Consider the following 20318-nt stretch of genomic DNA (forward strand, 5'->3'; position numbering starts at 1 on the left):
TCCTGAGGGCAGATGCCAAGACAACATCAGCTATAGAAGAGATTCACTGAAGGAAGCACCTACAAAGGATAAAGGGGAGAAAGTAGGAGTCAAGGAGAGATTTAGGACCACAGTGTAGGTCTGAAAACTATAAGAGGACAAGAAGTAAAAAGTAAAGAGAACGGAGTAAAAGATGTCTTAGACTGCAGTGCAGCCCATGGGTAACACAGCCCTAGAACAAACAAAATGAAGGATCCTGAAGGATGGCAGTTGGGGCTGTCAATCAACTGTGTTCCTTGCAGCTGAAGATCTGAGTGCACATTACCACAGCTGCACCGCAGAGAATAATGATGCAAAGTGATATTATTGCAGCAACTTGAAAAATGTGTCTAGAGAAAAACTTCCTCTCCTCCAAGATTGTTGGTTATTAATATGTACTACTCTTTTGCATGATTATATACTTCATATAATGCAGTATCAAACTACATAGATTCTTTGGTAAACTGGCTTACTTCCTCAATAGTATTCATGATGATAATATAGCACTTTACTTTATACAAACCAATTTGCCTGTGTTCATAGAAAATTAGCTTTCAGAAGTTTTTTCTCTTCTAAACAAGGCTATAATGAATAGTCACGTATATATATTCCTTTAGCCATGTGTGAAAATTCCTCTGAACAGTGGCTTTCAAATATTTTTACTTAAGAACAGTAAAAAATACATTACATATTGTAATTCAACACACATATGCCAAAAAATGTAACTGAATAAAAAACTGCATGAAAATACAAACTCATACATTCCAACGTAGTCTGTTTTATTCCACTGTATTGTATATATGATATTTCATTTTTAATTTACACTTCCCATACTACTAGTGAGACTGAGCATCTTTTCACATGCTTAGTGGCCATTCAGGTTTCCCTTTCCTATTCATGACCTGAATTTCATTTTGGCTATGTCTTTTCCTTACTGGTTTGTTAAAGTTCTCGATATATTCTGGATATTACTACAGAATGTCCTTTTCTAGAAAACATTTTTAATGCAAGTAATAAGTTTACTTGGTTCAAAATTCAAAATAGCATACAGGTTATTTAGTAAAAACAGCTTCCTACCACTCTAGAGATATTCCATATAAACACATATTCTTCCCATTTTTTTTTAATTTAATTTAAATTTTGTTAGTTAACATACAGTGCAATATTGGTTTCTGGAGTAGAATTCAGTAATTCAACACTTACATATAGTACCCAGGGCTCATCACACAACTGCCCACTTTAATACCCATCGCCCATCTAGCTGATGACCTTCCCACCTTCCTCTAGCAACCCTCAGTTTGTTCTCTCTAATTAAGTCACGTATGACTTTTTTGCTTTTCCCCCTTCCCATACATTCATGTTTTCTTTCTTAAATTCCACATATCAGTGAGATCATATGGTATTTGTCTTTCTCTGACTTATTTTACTTAGCATAAGTAATCCATTCTGATATCCTGTGTCTTTTGATTGGGACATTTAGTCCATATACATTCAAAGTGATTACTGAAAGATATGAATGCAGCACTATTGTGTTACCTGTAGAGTTGGTGATTCTGGTGATGTTCTCTGGTCCTTTCTGGTCTTTGTTCTTTTTGGTATTTTTTTTCCCCGCTCCTAGAGTCCCCTTAGTATTTCTTGCAGGGCTGGTTTAGTGGTCACAATCTCCTTTATTTTTTGCCTAGGAAACTCTTTATCTCTCTTTCTATCTGGATGACAACCTTGCTGGATAAGTAATTCCAACCCATTAAATATTGGAATACTGGAATAATAATCCCAACTCATCACATTGACTAATTCCAACGTACCACTTTGAATAATTCCAGCTCATCTCAGTGAATATTTCCTTCAACTCCTTTATGGCCCACAAGGTTTCAGCGGACAGATCTGTTGCGAACCTGATCTGTCTTCCCTCGTAAGATAAGGACTTTTCTTTATTTTGTTGCTTTCGGGAATCTTTCCCTGTCTATTTTGTGAATTTGACTATGATATGCCTTGGTGATGGTTGCCTCTTTTTAAATTTAATGAGATTTCTCTGCTTTTTGGGTTTTAATGTCTGTGTCTTTCTCCAGGTTTGGGATGTTTTCACCTATAATTTGTTTGAATAAACTGTCCCTTTTTTTCTCCCTACATCTTCTGGGACTCCTATGATACAAATGTTATAACAGTTTAGTAAGTTGCTGAATTCCCTATGTCTACCTTTGTGATCCATTACCTGTTTTCTTCTTTTTTTCAGCTTCCTCATTTTCCAACTTTTTATCTTCTATATCACTGATTCAATCCAATGATTCACCTGTCCTCATTTTTATGGCCTCCACTTAGAACTGCATCTTGATTACAGCATTTTTAATTTCAGCTTGACTAGATTTTAGGTCTTTTATCTCAGCAGTACAGGATTCTCTAGTGTCTTCTATGCTTTTTTTCAAGCCCAGCTAGTACCCTTATAATCATTGTTTTAAATTCTAGTTAGCTATATTGATTAAATCCCTGGCTGTGAGTACTACCTGCCATTCTTCTGGAATAAATTTCCCTCTCTCATCATTTTGTCCAGAAAAGAAAGGAAGACAGGGAGCTGGGTGGCTCATTCAGTTAGGCCTTTGTCTTCACCTCAGGTCATGATCTCCGTGTCCTAGGATCGAGCCCTGTGGCAGGCTTCCTGCTCAGCAGGGACTCTGCTTCTCCCTCTCCCTCTGTCCCTCCCCCAACTTGTGCTTGCTCTCTCAAATAAATGAATAAATAAATCTTAAAAAAAATAAAGAATCTAGATCCCAAAGTAAAAAAATATATAAAAATAAAAAATGCTAAAAATATAAAAATAAAAAATACTAATGAAAGTAAACAAAAAAATAAAAATATAAAGTATACATATAAAAATGTAAACAACTTTTTAAAAAGAATTGCAAAAAATAAGAAAATAAATGAAAAAGAAGGAAGTAAAGAATAAAAGTCCAAAGGAGGCTAGATACTATTTTTCCTCAGTGCTGAAGCTTTCAGAACTCTATGATCAGTAAACTCAGTGCAAGCAAACTGTTTGTACTGGTCTTCTTGGGAAGGGGTCTGTTGTGCTGACTCTCAGGTGGACTTGCCCTCAGTGGTGGAGGAAGTGGGGGAGCAGCAGTCAGGGAGGCAGGGCTTGGTGTAAGCAGCTCCAGAATCCACTAGGTGGCCCTGTTTTTCTCCCTGAAGACTTTCAGTGCTGATGGATATGTGGGATGAATATGGTGGCACCCCACTCTCTAGCCCAGGAGCTGAAAACTCACATCCCCCACTCTTCAAGGAACCCTCACAGAAGAGCAGTCAGTCACTCTTGCCTCCCTAGTTGCCATCAGAACCCTGTGTTCACCCTGTCTGTGTCCAAGCTTTTTTACCTCAGGCATGCATCTGAGTTTCAAAACTAAATTTTAGGGACTTCTGTGGCACAGACCTGTGTTGATTCCCAGGGGAGGATCTTTACCCAATTCTACAGACACACACACCCCCTTCTTGGCAGGCTGCATGATCCAGTAATGAAAGAGATTCAGGTGGGAAAAGAAGAAAATTATTAACCAAGACCAAAACCACAAAAAGGATGAGCTTGCAATAAAAAGAAAAGACCCTGTGGCTTAGGCTGAATACCTATTTTCCTTCTTGAAATCTGAAATTCCAGTACATGCAAGGCAGAGAGAGTGTCTACTTTACCAGCCCCCAACAGAAAGTCTGGGCATTGAGTCACTAATGAGCTCCCCTGGCAGGCAACATTTTACAGACATTATCAAAAACTCATTGCTAGAGCAATTAAGCATACCTTGTGTGACTCCACTGGAATAAAACTCTTGAAAGATTGCTGATTTTGATTTGTATTGTTTCACTATAATAAATCATAGCCCTGAGTTTGACTGTACACTAAATGCTGAGAGCCCTCGTAGTGAATTACCGAACATCAACATGGACTTGGAACAGAATCACCACATACTCAAAAAAAAGTTTGATAAACTCTAAGCAGATAACCACCTGTAGGCATATCACAATCACACTGCTTAAAAGAAGTGATAAAGAAGAAGTATTAAAAAATCAAAAATGAGAGGGGACCCTGGGTGGTTCAGACAGTTGAACAGCTGACTCTTGATTTCAGCTCAGGTCATCATGTAAGGGTCCCAGGACCGAGCTCTCTGCTCAACACAAAGTCTGCTTGGAATTCTCTCTCTCCCTCTCCTGTCCCTCCCCACACCTCCCTCAAATAAATAAATCTTAAAAAGAAAAAAATCAAGAGTGAGAATAGCTTCAGGCTTCTCAAGAGCAACTCTGGAACTAGAAGACAATGAAATAATGCCTTCAAAATTCTGAAGAAAAATAATTTCCAACCTAAAATTCTATTTAAATTGCCATCCACTTATCAAAGTGTGATAAAGTTATCTTCTGACATGCCATTTATTTTCCATAAATCCTCTCTTGAAAGCTACTAGAAGATGTCCTCAATCATACTGAGAGTGAAAACCAAGAAAGAGGAAGACATGGAATCCAGGATAAAGTTGCTCTACATTAGAAAGAAGTGAAGGGAATTACCAGGAAGATGGTGAAGAGAGATGTAAGGGTAGCTAAATCCACAAAGCAGAGAGGATGAGTTCAACTTAGAGCAGCTAGGAGGTTGTGGGAATGAGCTCTCCAAAAGGACAAAACAGCTGGACTGCCCACTTTGCCTGAAAACCTTAACAGGAGAGCTAAACAATGGCAAAAAATGTAGTTTTATTAACAATAAATAAAGTTAGGCAAACAAAAACCCAAAATAATTAACTCCAAGGAAAATGAAAAATTGTGAAGGAAAAATAATCATAATTAATATTTAGCATGGTTATGAATATTATGCAATGCTAAATACTAATCTAACCAAATCATGATACATGTGTCCTTAAGGAATGGAGGAATGGAAAAAGTTTCATATGTTAGCAGGTTCAGGGAGTGGGTGAGGAGGAGTGGGTTACCCATGTTACCCATGAGGAGTGGGTTATCCATGTTACCCATGTTTATAAGCACATTATAAGCATGTTACTTAGAGACAAGGAGGTAAATAATGAAAGAATCACTAAGAGTCAAAAGTGACTGCCCTGGAAAAAGGAGTTAAAAATGAAACACCAAAAGACTATGATTAACAAATATCCTAACTAGAATTTTGAAACAAACGGTACTTACCTTTATAAGCTCAGAGGGCCTCTCATCACTAGTCGAAGAATGATTGCTTGAACAAGAAGCACAGTCTGATATTTCCACAACACTCTCACGATCTTCAAATTCATTATACTCACTAGTATCTTCCCTGTCACTGTCAATCTCCCAGTCAATAAATTGTAGTTCATCTAAAAAACACAGTTTTAAACAATTGTATATATGCTTAATGTTTCTTAATCTATTTTCTTTATTCTCAGTAGTTAAAAACATCCATATTGCTGAGTAAATTTTAAAACGTATATTAAAAGACTGTGAAAAATACACTCCAACTCTTATCTCTAGCCATCCTGTTTCTCCTATCACCCCTACCCCAATTCTCAGGTAACTACTTTTATTAATTATTTTTGTATCTTTCTAGTGTTTTTCCAGCATGTTCAAGGAAATAAAATATAATTTTTTTCCTTCTTTCTGATACACTTTAATTTTTTTTTTTAACTTAACAGAGGTTTTCCATATCAGTAACAGGGTATCCTTATTCTTTTCTAAAACAGTATTCCACTGCATAGCTGACCCACAGTTTATTTAATCAGTGTCCCTTAAAAAAAAAAAAAAAAAAAAGATTTTATTTATTTATTTGACAGAGAGGCAGCGAGGGAGGGAATATGAGCAGGGGGAGTGGGAGAGGGAGAAGTAGGCTTCCTGCCCAGCAGAAAGCCCGACATGGGCTCAATCCCAGGACCTGAGCCAAAGAAAGATGCTCAACAACTCAGCCAAGCAGGGGTCCCTTTAATCAGTCTCTTGTTTTTTTTTGTTTTGTTTTTTAAAGATTTTATTTATTTATTTGACAGACAGAGATCACAAGTAGGCAGAGACGCAGGCAGAGAGAAAGGAAGAAGCAGACTCCCTGCTGAGCAGAGAGCCCTATGTGGGGCTTGATCCCAGGACCCTGGGATCATGACCTGAGCCAAAGGCAGAGGCTTAACCCACTGAGCCACCCAGGCACCCCATAATCAGTCTCTTGTTAACAGACTTCTTAAAGAACCTAAATTTTTTTTTATAGATTTTGCATCAAGTTTTAAAAAAAGAAGTAAATTTAGTTTTTAGTTTACTTTTATAAGCATTGTTATCTAGGTGCTACTTTTGCAAAATTTAATTTGTAAGTTAAATTATTTTCATATATCGAATAACCAAATTTAATCTATCTTTAAAGAAATAAAAGTAGCTATTAGGGGTAAATTAATCTCTAGGTATCTCTGAGGCATGTTAGATAAACCTTTCCTACAGTACAAAGCCCAAGTATTCCTTCACGGCTACTTCAGCAACTCAGAAGCCTAGTAAGATATCTGAGGCATGTTAGATAAACCTTTCCTACAGTACAAAGCCCAAGTATTCCTTCATGGCTACTTCAGCAACTGAGAAGCCTAGTAAGATATCTTGCCCTATTTTAGAGGTATACTAGCAACAATCTTATTTCCAGATAGAAGTAATAATAAAAATAAAATAACTTACTAGCTTTAATACCTGAAAGGGAATTCAAAATTACAAAAAAAAAAAGCCTGAAAAAACCGGTTTCCTCAGAGCCCACCCCCTTGATGGAGTGTGGAGGACTTAACTCAGGGAACATCAATGACTGAAAACCCACGTGGCAGGCCCCTCCCCCAGAAAACCAACCAAGGGGGGAAAAAAAAAAAAAAAGACTACAAAAGAACCACCACCACTACTTCACAAGACAACTTTTATTTTTAATTTGTTCCCACTATTCTGGCTCATTTTTTTTATAGATAATTTTTTAACCTATTTACCATCACAGCGAGCTGTCCAGTACATAAAATTCCATAATAACCTTTTAACCTGAACTTTTTGATACATACACCTGTGTTTTTCTTTTGCATTTCTTTTTGAATTTTTTTTAAATTTTAGTTTAGTTTAGTCTAGTTTATTCCTTTTTTATTTTTATTTTCTAATATTCATATAGAGTTAAACTTCAAAGTAATCCCCTTCCCCCAATCAATACTACCCCTATAGGTAAACCAATTTTTAATCCCCCTTTAGCCTAGGAAAGTTGAGTCCTTTAACAAAGATATCAAGATACATCCAGGAAGAATCAAAACAACCTTCCTTGCCCACACTGAGAATTTATTACTACTCTCCCATCTTTTTCTTCCACCAGTGTTTCTGTGTTTTTGTGTTTGTCCTGATAGTATATAAATCTTACACTTGGGGTTCTTTTCAACAAGGTTCTTCTTTTATTTGCATATACATAATTTTTTTCTCTTGTTATGTACTTTTATCAGTCTTTTTGTTTGTCTGTTTTTGTTTGTATACCTCATAAATCTTACCTTGGGGACAATTTGGGCTGAACATTCTCTTTCATCTTCCCTTTCTTTCCTGTCTCTGTCTCTCTCTCTCTCTCTTTTTTTTTTCTTTTTCCTTTCTCTTTTCTCTCATTTGGGTGGGCAATCCTGATTGCTCAGAAGTGTTCCAGGGTGCACCCAGACTGCACCATGGTCGGTACAACCAGCTACATCTGTTCAGTCATCTCTCACCAAAATGACTAGGAGGAGGAATGCCCAATGGAAGAAAAATACAGAGGCTGGACCTTCTGCAACAGAGCTAATGGCTATCAACATAGACAATATGCCGGAAAGAGAATTCAGGCTAACAATTATCCAGGCAATAGCTAGGTGGGAGAAAACCATGGATGACCAAACGGAATTGATTAGGGCCGAGCTGAAAGCGACCAGACAGGATGTTCACAATGTTAGGGCAGAGCTAAAAGCTACCAGGACTGAGGTTCACAATGCTCTCAATGAGTTCCAATCTAATATAAATTCTCTCAAAGCTAGGGTAACTGAGACAGAAGATAGAATTAGTGATTTGGAGGACAAACAGATAAGAGAGAAAGTATCAGGAGGAAGCCTGGAACAAACAGCTTAGAAACCATGAAAACAGAATCAGGGAAATAAATGACGCCATGAAACGTTCCAACATCAGAATCATTGGAATCCCTGAAGGGGAGGAGAAAGGAAGAAGTCTAGAAGATATAGAAGAACAAGTTCTTCAGGAAAATTTTCCCAATCTCGCGAATGGAACCAGCGGTCATGGACTAGAGGCTGAACGGTCTCCACCCAAGATTATAGATTCCAGAAAAACATCAAGGCACCTGATAGTCAAATTGAGGAATCATAATTCTAGGTATAATCTCTTGAAAGCTGCGAGGACAAAGAGGCTCCTTACTTACAGAGGAAAGCCCATCAGAATAACGTCAGACCTGTCCACAGAGACCTGGAAAGCCAGAAAGGGCTGGCAAGATGTATTCAGGGCACTAAATGAGAAGAACATGCAGCCAAGAATACTTTATCCAGCAAGACTGACATTCAAAAGGGATGGAGAGATAAAGAGTTTCCAAGACCAGCAAGGTTTAAAAGACTATGCAACCACCAAGCCAACACTGCAGGAAATATTAAGGAGGGTTCTATAAAAGAGGAAAAATCCTAAGAATAGCATTGAACAGAAATATAGAGACAATCTACAGAAAGACTTCAAAGGTAAAATGATGTCAATAAAAACGTATCTATCAATAATCACTCTCAATGTGAATGGTTAAATGCACCCATAAAACGACAGAGGGTTGCAGATTGGATAAAACAAAAGGAACATCCATATGTTGTCTACAAGAGACCCATTTTGAACCTAAAGATACACCCAGACTGAAAGTGAAGGGATGGAGAAGCATCTTTCATGCCAATGGGCCTCAAAAGAAGGCGAGGGTAGTGATTCTCATATCAAAAAATTAGAATTTAAACTAAAGACTGTAGTCAGAAATACAGAAGGACACTACATCATTCTAAAAGGGACTATCCACCAAGATGATCTAACAATTGTAAATATCTATGCCCCAATATGGGAGCAGCCAATTACATAAGAAAACTGTAATCAAGATAAAGAGTCATATTGATATGAATACATTAATAGTAGGAGATCTTAACACGCCTCTCTCAGAAATACACAGATCATCGAAGCAGAAAATCAATAAAGAAACAAGAAACTTGAATGAAACATTGGACCAGATGGACCTCATAGATATATACAGAACATTCCACCCTAAAACAACTGAATACTCATTCTTCTCAAGTGCACATGGAACCTTCTCAAGAATAGACCACATACTGAATCACAAATCAGGACTCAAACGATACCAAAAGACTGAGATTATTCCCTGCACATTCTCAGATCACAATGCTTTGAAACTGGAGCTCAATCACAAGGAAAAGTTCAGAAGGAACTCAACCACCTGGAAGCTAAATTCCACCTTGCTTAAGAATGCTTGGATCAACCAGGAGATCAAAGAAGAACTGAAACAATTCATTGAAACCAATGAGAATGAAGACACTTTGGTCCAAATCCTATGGGATACAGCAAAGGCGGTCCTAAGGGGGAAATACATAGCCATCCAAGCCTCCCTCAAAAAAATGGAAAAATCCAAAACACAGCAGCTGTCTCTACACCTTAAAGAACTGGAGAATCAACAACAAATCAAACCAACTCCACACATAAGAAAGGAAATCATCAAGATTAGAGCTGAGATCAATGAGGTAGAAACCAGAGATATAGTAGAATGTATCAATGAAACTAGAAGCTGGTTTTTTTAAAGAATCAATAAGATCGATAAACCATTGGCCACACTAATCCAAAAGAAAAGAGATTAAGCCCAAATTAATAAAATTATGAATGAAAAGGGAGAGATCACAACTAACACCAAGGAAGTAGAAACAATCATCAGAAGTTATTATCAACAGTTATATTCCAATAACCTAAGCAACCTAGATGAAATGGATGCATTCCTGGAAAACTGTAAACTCCCAAAACTGAACCAGGAAGAAATCGACAACCTAAATAGACCGATATCTAGTAACGAGATTGAAGCAGTGATCAAAAACCTCCCAAAAAAAAAAAAAAAAAAGAGCCCAGGACCTGACAGATTCCCTGGGGAATTCTACCAAACTTTCAAAGAAGAAATAACACCTATTCTCCTGAAGCTGTTTCAAAAAATTGAAGCAGAAGGAAAACTTCCAAACTCTTTCTATGAAGGCAGCATTACCCTGATCCCCAAACCAGGCAAAGACACTACCAAAAAGGAGAATTTCAGACCAATATCACTGATGAATATGGATGCTAAGATTTTCAACCAGATCCTAGCAAACAGGATCCAACAGCACATTGAAAAGATTATCTACCATGACCAGGTAGGATTCATTACTGGGCTACAAGGATGGTTCAACATTCACAAATCAATCAATGTGATAGAACAAATTAATAAGAAAAGAGAGAAGAACCACATGGTCCTCTCAATTGATGCAGAAAAAGCATTTGACAAAATCCAGCATCCGTTCCTGATTAAAACAGTTCAAAGTATAGGGATAGAGGGAACATTCCTCAACTTCATCAAATCTATCTATGAAAGACCCACAGCAAATATCATCCTCAATGGGAAAAAGCTTGCAGCCTTCCCGTTGAGATCAGGAACATGACAAGGATGCCCACTCTCACCACTCTTGTTCAACAGAGTATTAGAAGTCCTAGCAACAGCAATCAGGCAACAAAGAGAAATAAAAGCTATCCAAATTGGCCATGAAGAAGTCAAACTCTCTCTCTCCGCAGATGACATAATTCTTTATATGGAAAACCCAATAGACTCCACCCCCAAACTACTAGAACTCATACAGCAATTCAGTAATGTGGCAGGATACAAAGTCAATGTTAGAAATCAGTGGCTTTCTTATACACTAACAATGAAAATACAGAAAGGGAAATTAGAGAATTGATTCCATTTACTATAGCACCAAGAACCATAAGATTCCTGGGAATAAACCTAACCAAAGAGGTAAAGGATCTGTCCTCGAGGAACTACAGAACACTCATGAAAGAAATTGAAGAAGACACAAAAAGATGGAAGACCATTCCATGCTCTTCGATTGGAAGATTAAACATTGTTAAAATGTCTATACTGCCTAGAGCCATCTATACTTTTAAGGCCATTCCGATCAAAATTCCACCGGTATTCTTCAAAGAGCTGGAGCAAATAATCCAAAAATTTGTATGGAACCAGAAGAGACCCCGAATCGCTAAGGAAATGTTGAAAAACAAAAATAAAACTGGGGGCATCACGTTACCCGATTTCAAGCTTTACTACAAAGCTGTGATCACCAAGACAGCATGGTACTGGCATAAAAACAGACACATAGACCAATGGAACAAAGTAGAGAGCCCAGATATGGACCCTCAACTCTATGGGCAAATAATCTTCGATAAAACAGGAAAAAATATACAGTGGAAAAAAGACAGTCTCTTCAATAAATGGTGCTGGGAAAACTGGGTAGCTATATGTAGAAGAATGAAACTCGACCATTCTCTTACACCATACACAAAGATAAACTCAAACTGGATAAAAGACCTCAACATGAGACAGGAATCCATCAGAATCCTAGAGGAGAACATAGGCAGTAATCTCTTCAATATCAGCCACAGCAACTTCTTTCAAGATATGTCTCCAAAGGCAAAGGAAACAAAAGCCAAAATAAACTTTTGGGACTTCATCAAAATCAAAAGCTTCTGCACAGCAAAGGAAACAGTCAAGAAAACAAAGAGGCAACCCACGGAATGGGAGAAGATATTTGCAAATGACAGTACAGACAAAAGATTGATATCCAGGATCTATAAAGAACTCCTCAAACTCAACACAAACAAAACAGATAATCCTATCAAAAAATGGGCAGAAGATATGAACAGACACTTCTCCAATGAAGACATACAAATGGCTATCAGACACATGAAAAAATGTTCATCATCACTAGCCATCAGGGAGATTCAAATTAAAACCACATTGAGATATCACCTTACACCACTTAGAATGGCCAAAATTAGCAAGACAGGAAACACCATGTGTTGGAGGGGATGTGGAGAAAGGGGAACCCTTTTCCACTGTTGGTGGGAATGCAAGTTGGTGCAGCCTCTTTAGAGAACAGTGTGGAGATTCCTCAAGAAATTAAAAATAGAAGTTCCCTATGACCCTGCCATTGCACTACTGGGTATTTACCCCAAAGATACAGATGTACTGAAAAGAAGGGCCATCTGTACCCCAGTGTTTATAGCAGCAATGGCCACGGTCGCCAAACTGTGGAAAGAACCAAGATGCCCTTCAACGGACGAATGGATGAGGAAGATGTGGTCCATATACACTATGGAGTATTATGCTTCCATCAGAAAGGATGAATACCCAACTTCTGTAGCAACATGGACGGGACTGGAAGAGATTATGCTGAGTGAAATAAGTCAAACAGAGAGAGTCAATTATCATATGGTTTCACTTATTTGTGGAGCATAACAAATAGCATGGAGGACATGGGGAGTTAGGAAAAGGCAGTTGGGGGAAATTGGAAGGGGAGGTGAACAATGAGAGACTATGGACTCTGAAAAACTATCTGAAGGGTTTGAAGAGGTTGGGGGAACCAGGTGGTGGGTATTAGAGAGGGCACGGACTGCATGGAGCACTGGGTGTGGTACAAAAACAATGAATACTGCTATGCTGAAAATAAATTAAAAAAAAAAAAAAGAGTCCACTATAGTGATTATAAAAGACTGGAGGTCAGACTAGTCTGGGAGAAGTAGACACATAATGGCAGTAAAATAACTGCAGCAACCACTCTTACCATTAGAGAATGGCAGGGAAATACCACATGTAACAACACATTTACTCATGGAAGCCAGGCAATGGAACACATAAATTCTCCAGGTTGCTGAAGCATCATAGCAGAAAGCCAAGGGAAAGGCAGAGCTCTGAGGAATGCAAGTGCCCCCAGAGCTATTGTACTTTTGTAGCATTTGTCCATTTGTTCCTCATTCATTCAGTAAAAGCAGTGCTACAAAGAGCCTACTACATCATCCTAGACATTTAAAGTACAAAACAAACAAACACAGGATATAATACAGAACACTGTTCCTACCCTGGAGAAGCCCATTGATGAATAACACTTATACTGTAGCTTCTGAGTGCTATGAAATGATATACCACAACCCAAACTAATAAGACCTTTCATTCTTCACAATAATTTTATGAAGCAGGCAAGACAATTACTGATGAAGAAACTGAGTCTCCAAAAAGTTAAGGAGCTTTTTCAAAGTTACAAAAAAACACAAATGGACGGGGAATATTTTTTTTTTTAAGAAGAAAAGATTTTGACAATTTTAATTCAGGGCTCTTCCCTCTTAATCACAATTCTGGGCCTTAAGGCCCAGAGACTCTAATCCAATATAAGTAGAAGGAGGTCTAGGTATATTGTGTTTAAAACTCACCTGGTAGATGGAGAGGAGAAAGGAGTTCGGGGAAATTGGAGGGGGAGACGAATCATGAAAGACTGGACTCTGAAAACAATCTGAGGGTTTTGGAGGGGTGAGGGATGGGAGGTTGGGTGAGCCTGGTAATGGATATTATGGAGGGAACATATTGCATGAAGCACTGGGCGTGGTACGTAAACAATGAATTCTGGAAAACTGAAAAGAAATTAAAAAAAAAAAAAAAAAAAAAAAAAAAAAAACCTCACCTCGTAATTCTGATAAGAAGCCAAGTCTCCTAAGTACCAAAACAGTGTTGAAGCACACAGCACTGAAGTTAGACATCCCTAACTATAAATATTAATTGGCACACTTGTTAACTATGTGACTCCAGGTAAGCGATTTGACTTCTCTGAGTCCCAAATTCCTTCTGTAAATTGAGGGTACTCAGCTCACAAGATATAGTAGATATAGTAGATAAAAGATATAGTAGATAAAAAAGAAAATAACATACATTATATCCAGCCAAGTGTCTGAGGTAAAACAAGAATGATAAACAGTAACTAAAGATAAAGAGCAGTGAGGGGAGGAGGAGACGGAAAAGGAACAGAGAAGCGAAAGATAAGCCAGCAGTTACACACATGATTAGAAACACTCAAAGGGATCATGTACTTGTTACCTAATAGTCAACTTGCTTAAGAAAAGTCAACAATTTGTTAACACATTTCAAAGTAGTTAGCTCAAAGTACCTTTCCATTCTTAGAATTTTCAAAAGTACTATGTCTTTTCATAGAGTAAGAAATAGACAATTTTAATAGCAGTTTTAATGAGATGAGATAGCATACTCAACTCATTTAATGAGATAGCATACTATCCACCAACAAAAAAGCATAGTTTTTTTTTTTTAAAGATTTTATTTATTTACTTGTCAGAGAGAGAGAGAGCGAGCACAGGCAGACAGAGTGGCAGGCAGAGGCAGAGGGAGAAGCAGGCTCCCTACAGAACAAGGAGCCCGATGTGGGACTCGATCCCAGGACGCTGGGATCATGACCTGAGCCGAAGGCAGCGGCTTAACCCACTGAGCCACAAGGCGTCCCAAAAAAGCATAGTTTTTAATAACTAAATGTTCTTAGATGTGTAAACACCAAGAGTTACCAAACAACGAATTTCATCTCATATGGCTGAATTAATAAATAAGCCCTGTGAGCTTATGTATAACCTTAAAATACCACCTCACCTGTTTATTACTAGAATGTGAACTGGTAGTTACCAAGATGGCATACAAAGTGGCCAAAGGTATAAAATCCCTTTCCACAGGGTTTGTCTGTATAAACATAACCTTAACCAAGTAACCAACTCATATGAAGGTTATTTTGAAAGCATTAACACTTCTAAATACTCTAGATGAGCTATACACCCTAAAAACTATAAAAAGACATGATTTTCCTAATTCTAAGTCTACGGTTCTCAACTCAGGATGATTCTGCCCTTCTGCGGACATCTCACAACAACTGGAGACATTTTTAGCTGTGACAACTGAAGCTGGGGAGGGATGCCTGGGTGGCTTAGTCAGTTAAGCATCTGCCTTCGGCTCAGGTCATGATCCCAGAGTCCTGGGATTGAGTCCTACCTACATCAGTTGGGAGCCTTCTCCTCCTGCCTGCCACTCCCCCTACTTGTGTGTACGCACACACTTTCTCTCTTTCTAACAAATGAATAAAATCTTAAACAACAACAACTGGGGCTGGCAGAGCTGTCACTAGTGAACAGAGGCCAGAAATGCTGCTAAACACCCTATACTGCACAGGAAAGCCCCCTCTCCCACACAAAGTTTTCTGGCCCCAAATGGCCCCAATGGGAAACCTTGCTTTAAACTGTCAAAAACAGGGGCCAAAATGGCAGAGAAGCAGGGGACCCTATTTCAACCAGTCCCCTGAATTAAGCTGGGTATCTACTAGACCACTCTGAACACCCATAAAATCAGCCTGAGAAGTAAGAAGATCTATCAGGATCTATACCAACAGAATATCTCCAGTGGCTGGTTTTGAAGTATGAAGCAGGGAGCCATGATTCTGTGGGCAGATACTGGATGATAAACAGAAAGGGGAGGGAGCTACCAAAAGCAATGTCGCTGGGAAGGTGAAATAACACAGGAGCCCAAAAGCGTCCCATGCTGGGGACAGGGCACAGATTCGCAGACTGGTAGCCTCGGGGAAAGGCCTTTAGGGCAGCCCCCCAGACTGAAACCTGGAGCTCTGGAGGCAGACGTGGGAACTGGAGGCAACTGGTGGCTTTAGAAGCACAAAGGGCACAGACGTGCCTGGACCTGGAAGTGGCGCTAGGAGTGCTGCTGTGGGGCGCACAACCCAGGATGCTGGGGTTTTCAGCAGCAAAGACAAAGACAGAGACAGTGTGGCCTGTAGGGCTTTCTGGAGAACAGACTGTGATCTCTCTGTTTTGAGAGAGAAGACTGGATACAGTCACTTCTGCTCTGACAGAAAAGAAAAGCCCCCCCCCCCCCCCCAAAACCAGTTTTCACTAAGCCCATATCCCCCACAGGGGGCAGGGCAATTCTGCCCAAAGAGGGTTGCCTAAGTAACAGAGCAGCAGGAACTTCCCCCAGAAGACAGGCTGAAAGAACAAGAGGCTAACAACCTTAAGGTCCCTATAAAACAGGTGCATCTTGCTGGAGTTGTGGTCAATACTTTGAACTCTGCACATTCCTCAACCACCCTTGACCAGAATGACTAGGAGGAGGAATCCCTGACACAGGAAAAATTCAGAGACTGTGACCTCTGCAACAAAATTAAAGGATATGGATATAAGCAAGACATCAGAAATAGACTTCAGGGTAACAGTTATGCAGGCAATAGCTAGGTTGGAGAAAAACCCTAATGACAACACAGATTCTCTAAGGGCAGAAATGAGAGCTGATCTGGCAAATTTTAAAATGCCATCAATGAGATCCAATCTAATCTAGATACTCTAACAACTGGGGTAAATGAGGCAGAAGAACAAATTAGTGATCTAGAAGACAAACTAATAGAAAAGAAGGATCAGGAAGAGGCCTGGAACAAACAACTTAGAATCCATGAAAACAGAATTAGAGAAAAAATGACACCATGAAATGTTCCAATGTCAGAATTATTGGGATCCCTGAGGGGGCTGGAGAGAGTGAGAGGACTAGAAGATATATTTGAGCAAATCATACCCACAAACTTCCCTAATCTAGGGAATGAAACAATTGTTCATGTCCTAGAGGCAGAGAGAACACCCCCCAAGATCAAGGAGGGCAGACGGACCCCCAGGCATGTGATACTGAAACTCGTGAACCTTAAACTAGGTAAAATATCTTAAGGTCAGCTAGGGGGAAGAGACTGCTTACGTATAGAGGGAGGATCATCAAAATAACGTCAGACCTTTCCACAGAAATCTGGCAAGCCAGAAAGGGCTGGCAAGATATATTCAGGATACTAAATGAGAAGAACATGCAGCCAAGAATACTCTATCCAGCAAGGCTGTCATTTAGTTGGACAGAGATGGATGGATAAATAGATAGATAGAAAGAAAGAGCTTCTAAGACCAGCAAAAACTGAAGAAATATGTGACCACTAACCCAGCCCTGAAAGAAATGCTAAGGGGAGTTCTATAAGAGAAGAAATACCCCAAAGAGTGATGTAGAACAAAAATTACAGAGACAATCTATAGAAACAAGAACCTTACAGGAAACATGATGACAATAAAAACGTATCTTTCAATAATCACTCTCAAAATGAATGGCATAAATGCTCCCATAAAATGGCACAAGGTTGTAGATTGGATAAAAAGACAGGAACCATCCATACGCTGACTGCAAGAGACTCATTTGAACCTAAAGATACATCCAGACTGAAAGTGAAGGGATGGAAAACCAGCTCTCTTTCATGCTAATGGACTGCAAAAGGAAGCTGGGGTAGCAATCCTTGTATCTGACAAATTAGATTTTCAGCTAAAGACTGCAGAGATACAGGACACTATATCATTCTTAAAGGGTCTATCCAACAAGATCTAACAATTGCAAATATCTATGCCCTCAACATGGGAGCAGCCAACTACATAAGCCAACTGTTAATCAAAAGAAAGAGACATACTGATAACAATATGTTAATTGTAGGGGATCTTAACAGTCCACTCTTAGCAACAGGCAGATTATCTAAGCAGAATATCAACAAAGAAACAAGAGATCTGATGGACCTCAAAGAAATATACAGAACATTCCACCCTAAAACAACGAAATACTCATTCTTCTCGAGCACACATGTAACTTTCTCCAGAATACACCACATACTGGGTCACAAATCAGAGCTCAACCGATACCAAAAGATTGAGATTATTCCCTGCATATTCTCAGACCACAGGGCTTTGAAACTGGAACTCAATCACAAGAAAAAATCTAGAAGAAATTCAAACACTTGGAAGCTAAGGACCATCCTGCTCAAGAATGTTTAGGTCAACCAGGAAGTCAAAGAACGTAAACAATTCATGGAAACCAATGAGAACGAAAACACATTGGTCCAAAACCTATGGGATATGGCAAAGGCGCTCCTAACAGGGAAATACATGGCCATCCAAGCCTCACTCAAAAAAATAGAAAAATCCCGAACACTAACTCTCTTTATACCTTAAAGAACTGGAGAATCAGCAACCAATTAAGCCTAACCCACTCATGAGAAGGGAGATAATTAAGAAGAGAGCAGAGATCAATGAATTAGAAACCAGAGATGTAACAGAACATATCAACAAAACCAGAAGCCAATTCTCTGAAAGAATTAATAAGATCGACAAAGCACTGGCCAAACTAATCCGAAAGAAAAGAGAAAGGACCCAAAGTAATAAAATTATGAATGAAATGGGGGAGATCACGATTAACCCCCAGGAAATAGAAACAATCATCAGAAATTATTATCAACGGCTATATGCCAATAAATTAAGCAACCTAGAAGAAATGGATGCATTCCTATAATCGTATAAACTTCCAAGACAGAAACAGGAAGAAATTGGCAACCGGAACAGACAATCTCGTTCCTAGTTATTTAACTAGGAACAAGATTGAAGCAGTGATCAAAACCTCCCAAAAAACAAGAATCCAGGACCTGATGGATTCCCTGGGGAATTTTACCAAACATTCAAAGAAGAAATAATACCTACTCTCCTGAATCAGTTTCAAGAAATAGAAACAGAAGGAAAACTTGCAGATCCTTTCTATGAGGCCAGCATTACCTTGATCCCCAAACCAACCAAAGACCCCATCAAAAAGGAGAATTTCAGACCAATACCCCTGATGAATATGATGCTAAGATTCTCAACAAGATCCTAGCTAATACGATCCAGCAATATATTAAAAAGAATATCCAGGGCACCTGGGTGGCTCAGTGGGTTAAGCCTCTGCCTTCGGCTCAGGTCATGATCTCAGGGTCCTGGGATCGAGTCCCGCGTTGGGCTCTCTGCTCAGCGGAGAACCTGCTTCCTCTTCTATCACTCTCTCTGCCTGCCTCTCTGCCTACTTGTGATCTCTCTCTGTGAAATAAATAAATAAAATCTTAAAAAAAAAAAAAAGAATATCCACCATGACCACGTGGGATTAATAAGAGAAAAGAACCACATGGTTCTCTCAATTGATGCAGAAAAAGCATTTGACAAGATACAGCACCCTTTCTGGACTAAAACTCCTCAAATTAGAGGGATAGAGGGAATATTCCTCAGTTTCATAAAATCCATCTATGAAAAACACACAGCAAATATCATTCTCAATGGGGAAAAGCTAACAGCCTTTCCCTTAAGATTAGGAACATGACAAGGATGTTCACTCTCAGCACTATCGTTCAACATAGTACTTGAAGTCCTAGTCATAGCAATCAAACACCAAAAAGAAATAAAAGTTACTCAAACTGGGAAAGAAGAAGTCAAACTCTCTCTCTTCACAGATGACATGATACTTTATGTGGAAAACTGGAAGACTCCACCCCCAAATTACTAAACTCATACAGCAATTCAGTAATGTGGCAGAATACAAAATCAATGCACAGAAATCAGTTGCTTTCTTATACACTAACAATGAAACTGTAGAAAGAGAAATATAGAGAATCAATTCCATTTACAATAGCACCAAAAACCATAGGATACCTTGGAAACCCTAACCAAAAAAGTAAAGGATCTATACTCTAGAACTACAGAACACTCATGAAAGAAATTGAAGAAGACACAAAAAGATGGAAAAATATTCCATGCTCATGGATCAGAAGAATAAACATTGCTAAAATGTGTATGTTGCCCAAAGCAATCTATATTTTCAAGCCATCCTAATCAAAATACCACCAGCATTTTTCAAAGTGCTAGAACAAACAATCCAAAAGTTTGTATGGAACCAGAAAAGACCCCAAATCACCAAGGAAACGTTGAAAAAGAGAAATAAAGCTGGGGACATCGCATTGCCTGATTTCAAGCTATATTACAAATCTGTGATCATCAAGTCAGCATGGTACTGGCGCAAAAACTGACACATAGACCAATGGAACAGAGTAGAGAGCCCAGATATGGACCCTCAATCTTATGGTCAAATAATCTTCCACAAAGCAGGGAAAAAATATCCAATGGAAAAAAGACAGTCTCTTCAATAAATGGTGCTGGGGAAATTGGACAGCTATATACAAAAGAATGAAATTCGACCATTTTCTTATACCATACACAAAGATAAACTCTAAATGGATGAAAGACCTCAATGTGAGATAGGAATCCATCAATATCCTAGAGGCGAACACAGTAACCTCTTCAACATCTGTCACAGCAACTTC

General features: G+C 38.8%; 1 protein-coding gene across 5 annotated transcripts in view; it reads right to left on the reverse strand.

The window, feature by feature from the left end:
* Window positions 1–20318, reverse strand: part of SPIDR (scaffold protein involved in DNA repair) — a 676929-nt gene that overhangs the window by 440060 nt on the left and 216551 nt on the right. For all 5 annotated transcript variants that reach the window (XM_047723664.1, XM_047723668.1, XM_047723665.1 and 2 more), the window contains one exon: window positions 5182–5345. In XM_047723664.1, the coding sequence (XP_047579620.1) occupies window positions 5182–5345 (164 nt within the window). The remainder of the gene's footprint in view (window positions 1–5181; window positions 5346–20318) is intronic.

This window comes from Lutra lutra, chromosome 4 (genome assembly GCF_902655055.1).
Source record: "Lutra lutra chromosome 4, mLutLut1.2, whole genome shotgun sequence".
Lineage (NCBI taxonomy): Eukaryota > Metazoa > Chordata > Mammalia > Carnivora > Mustelidae > Lutra > Lutra lutra.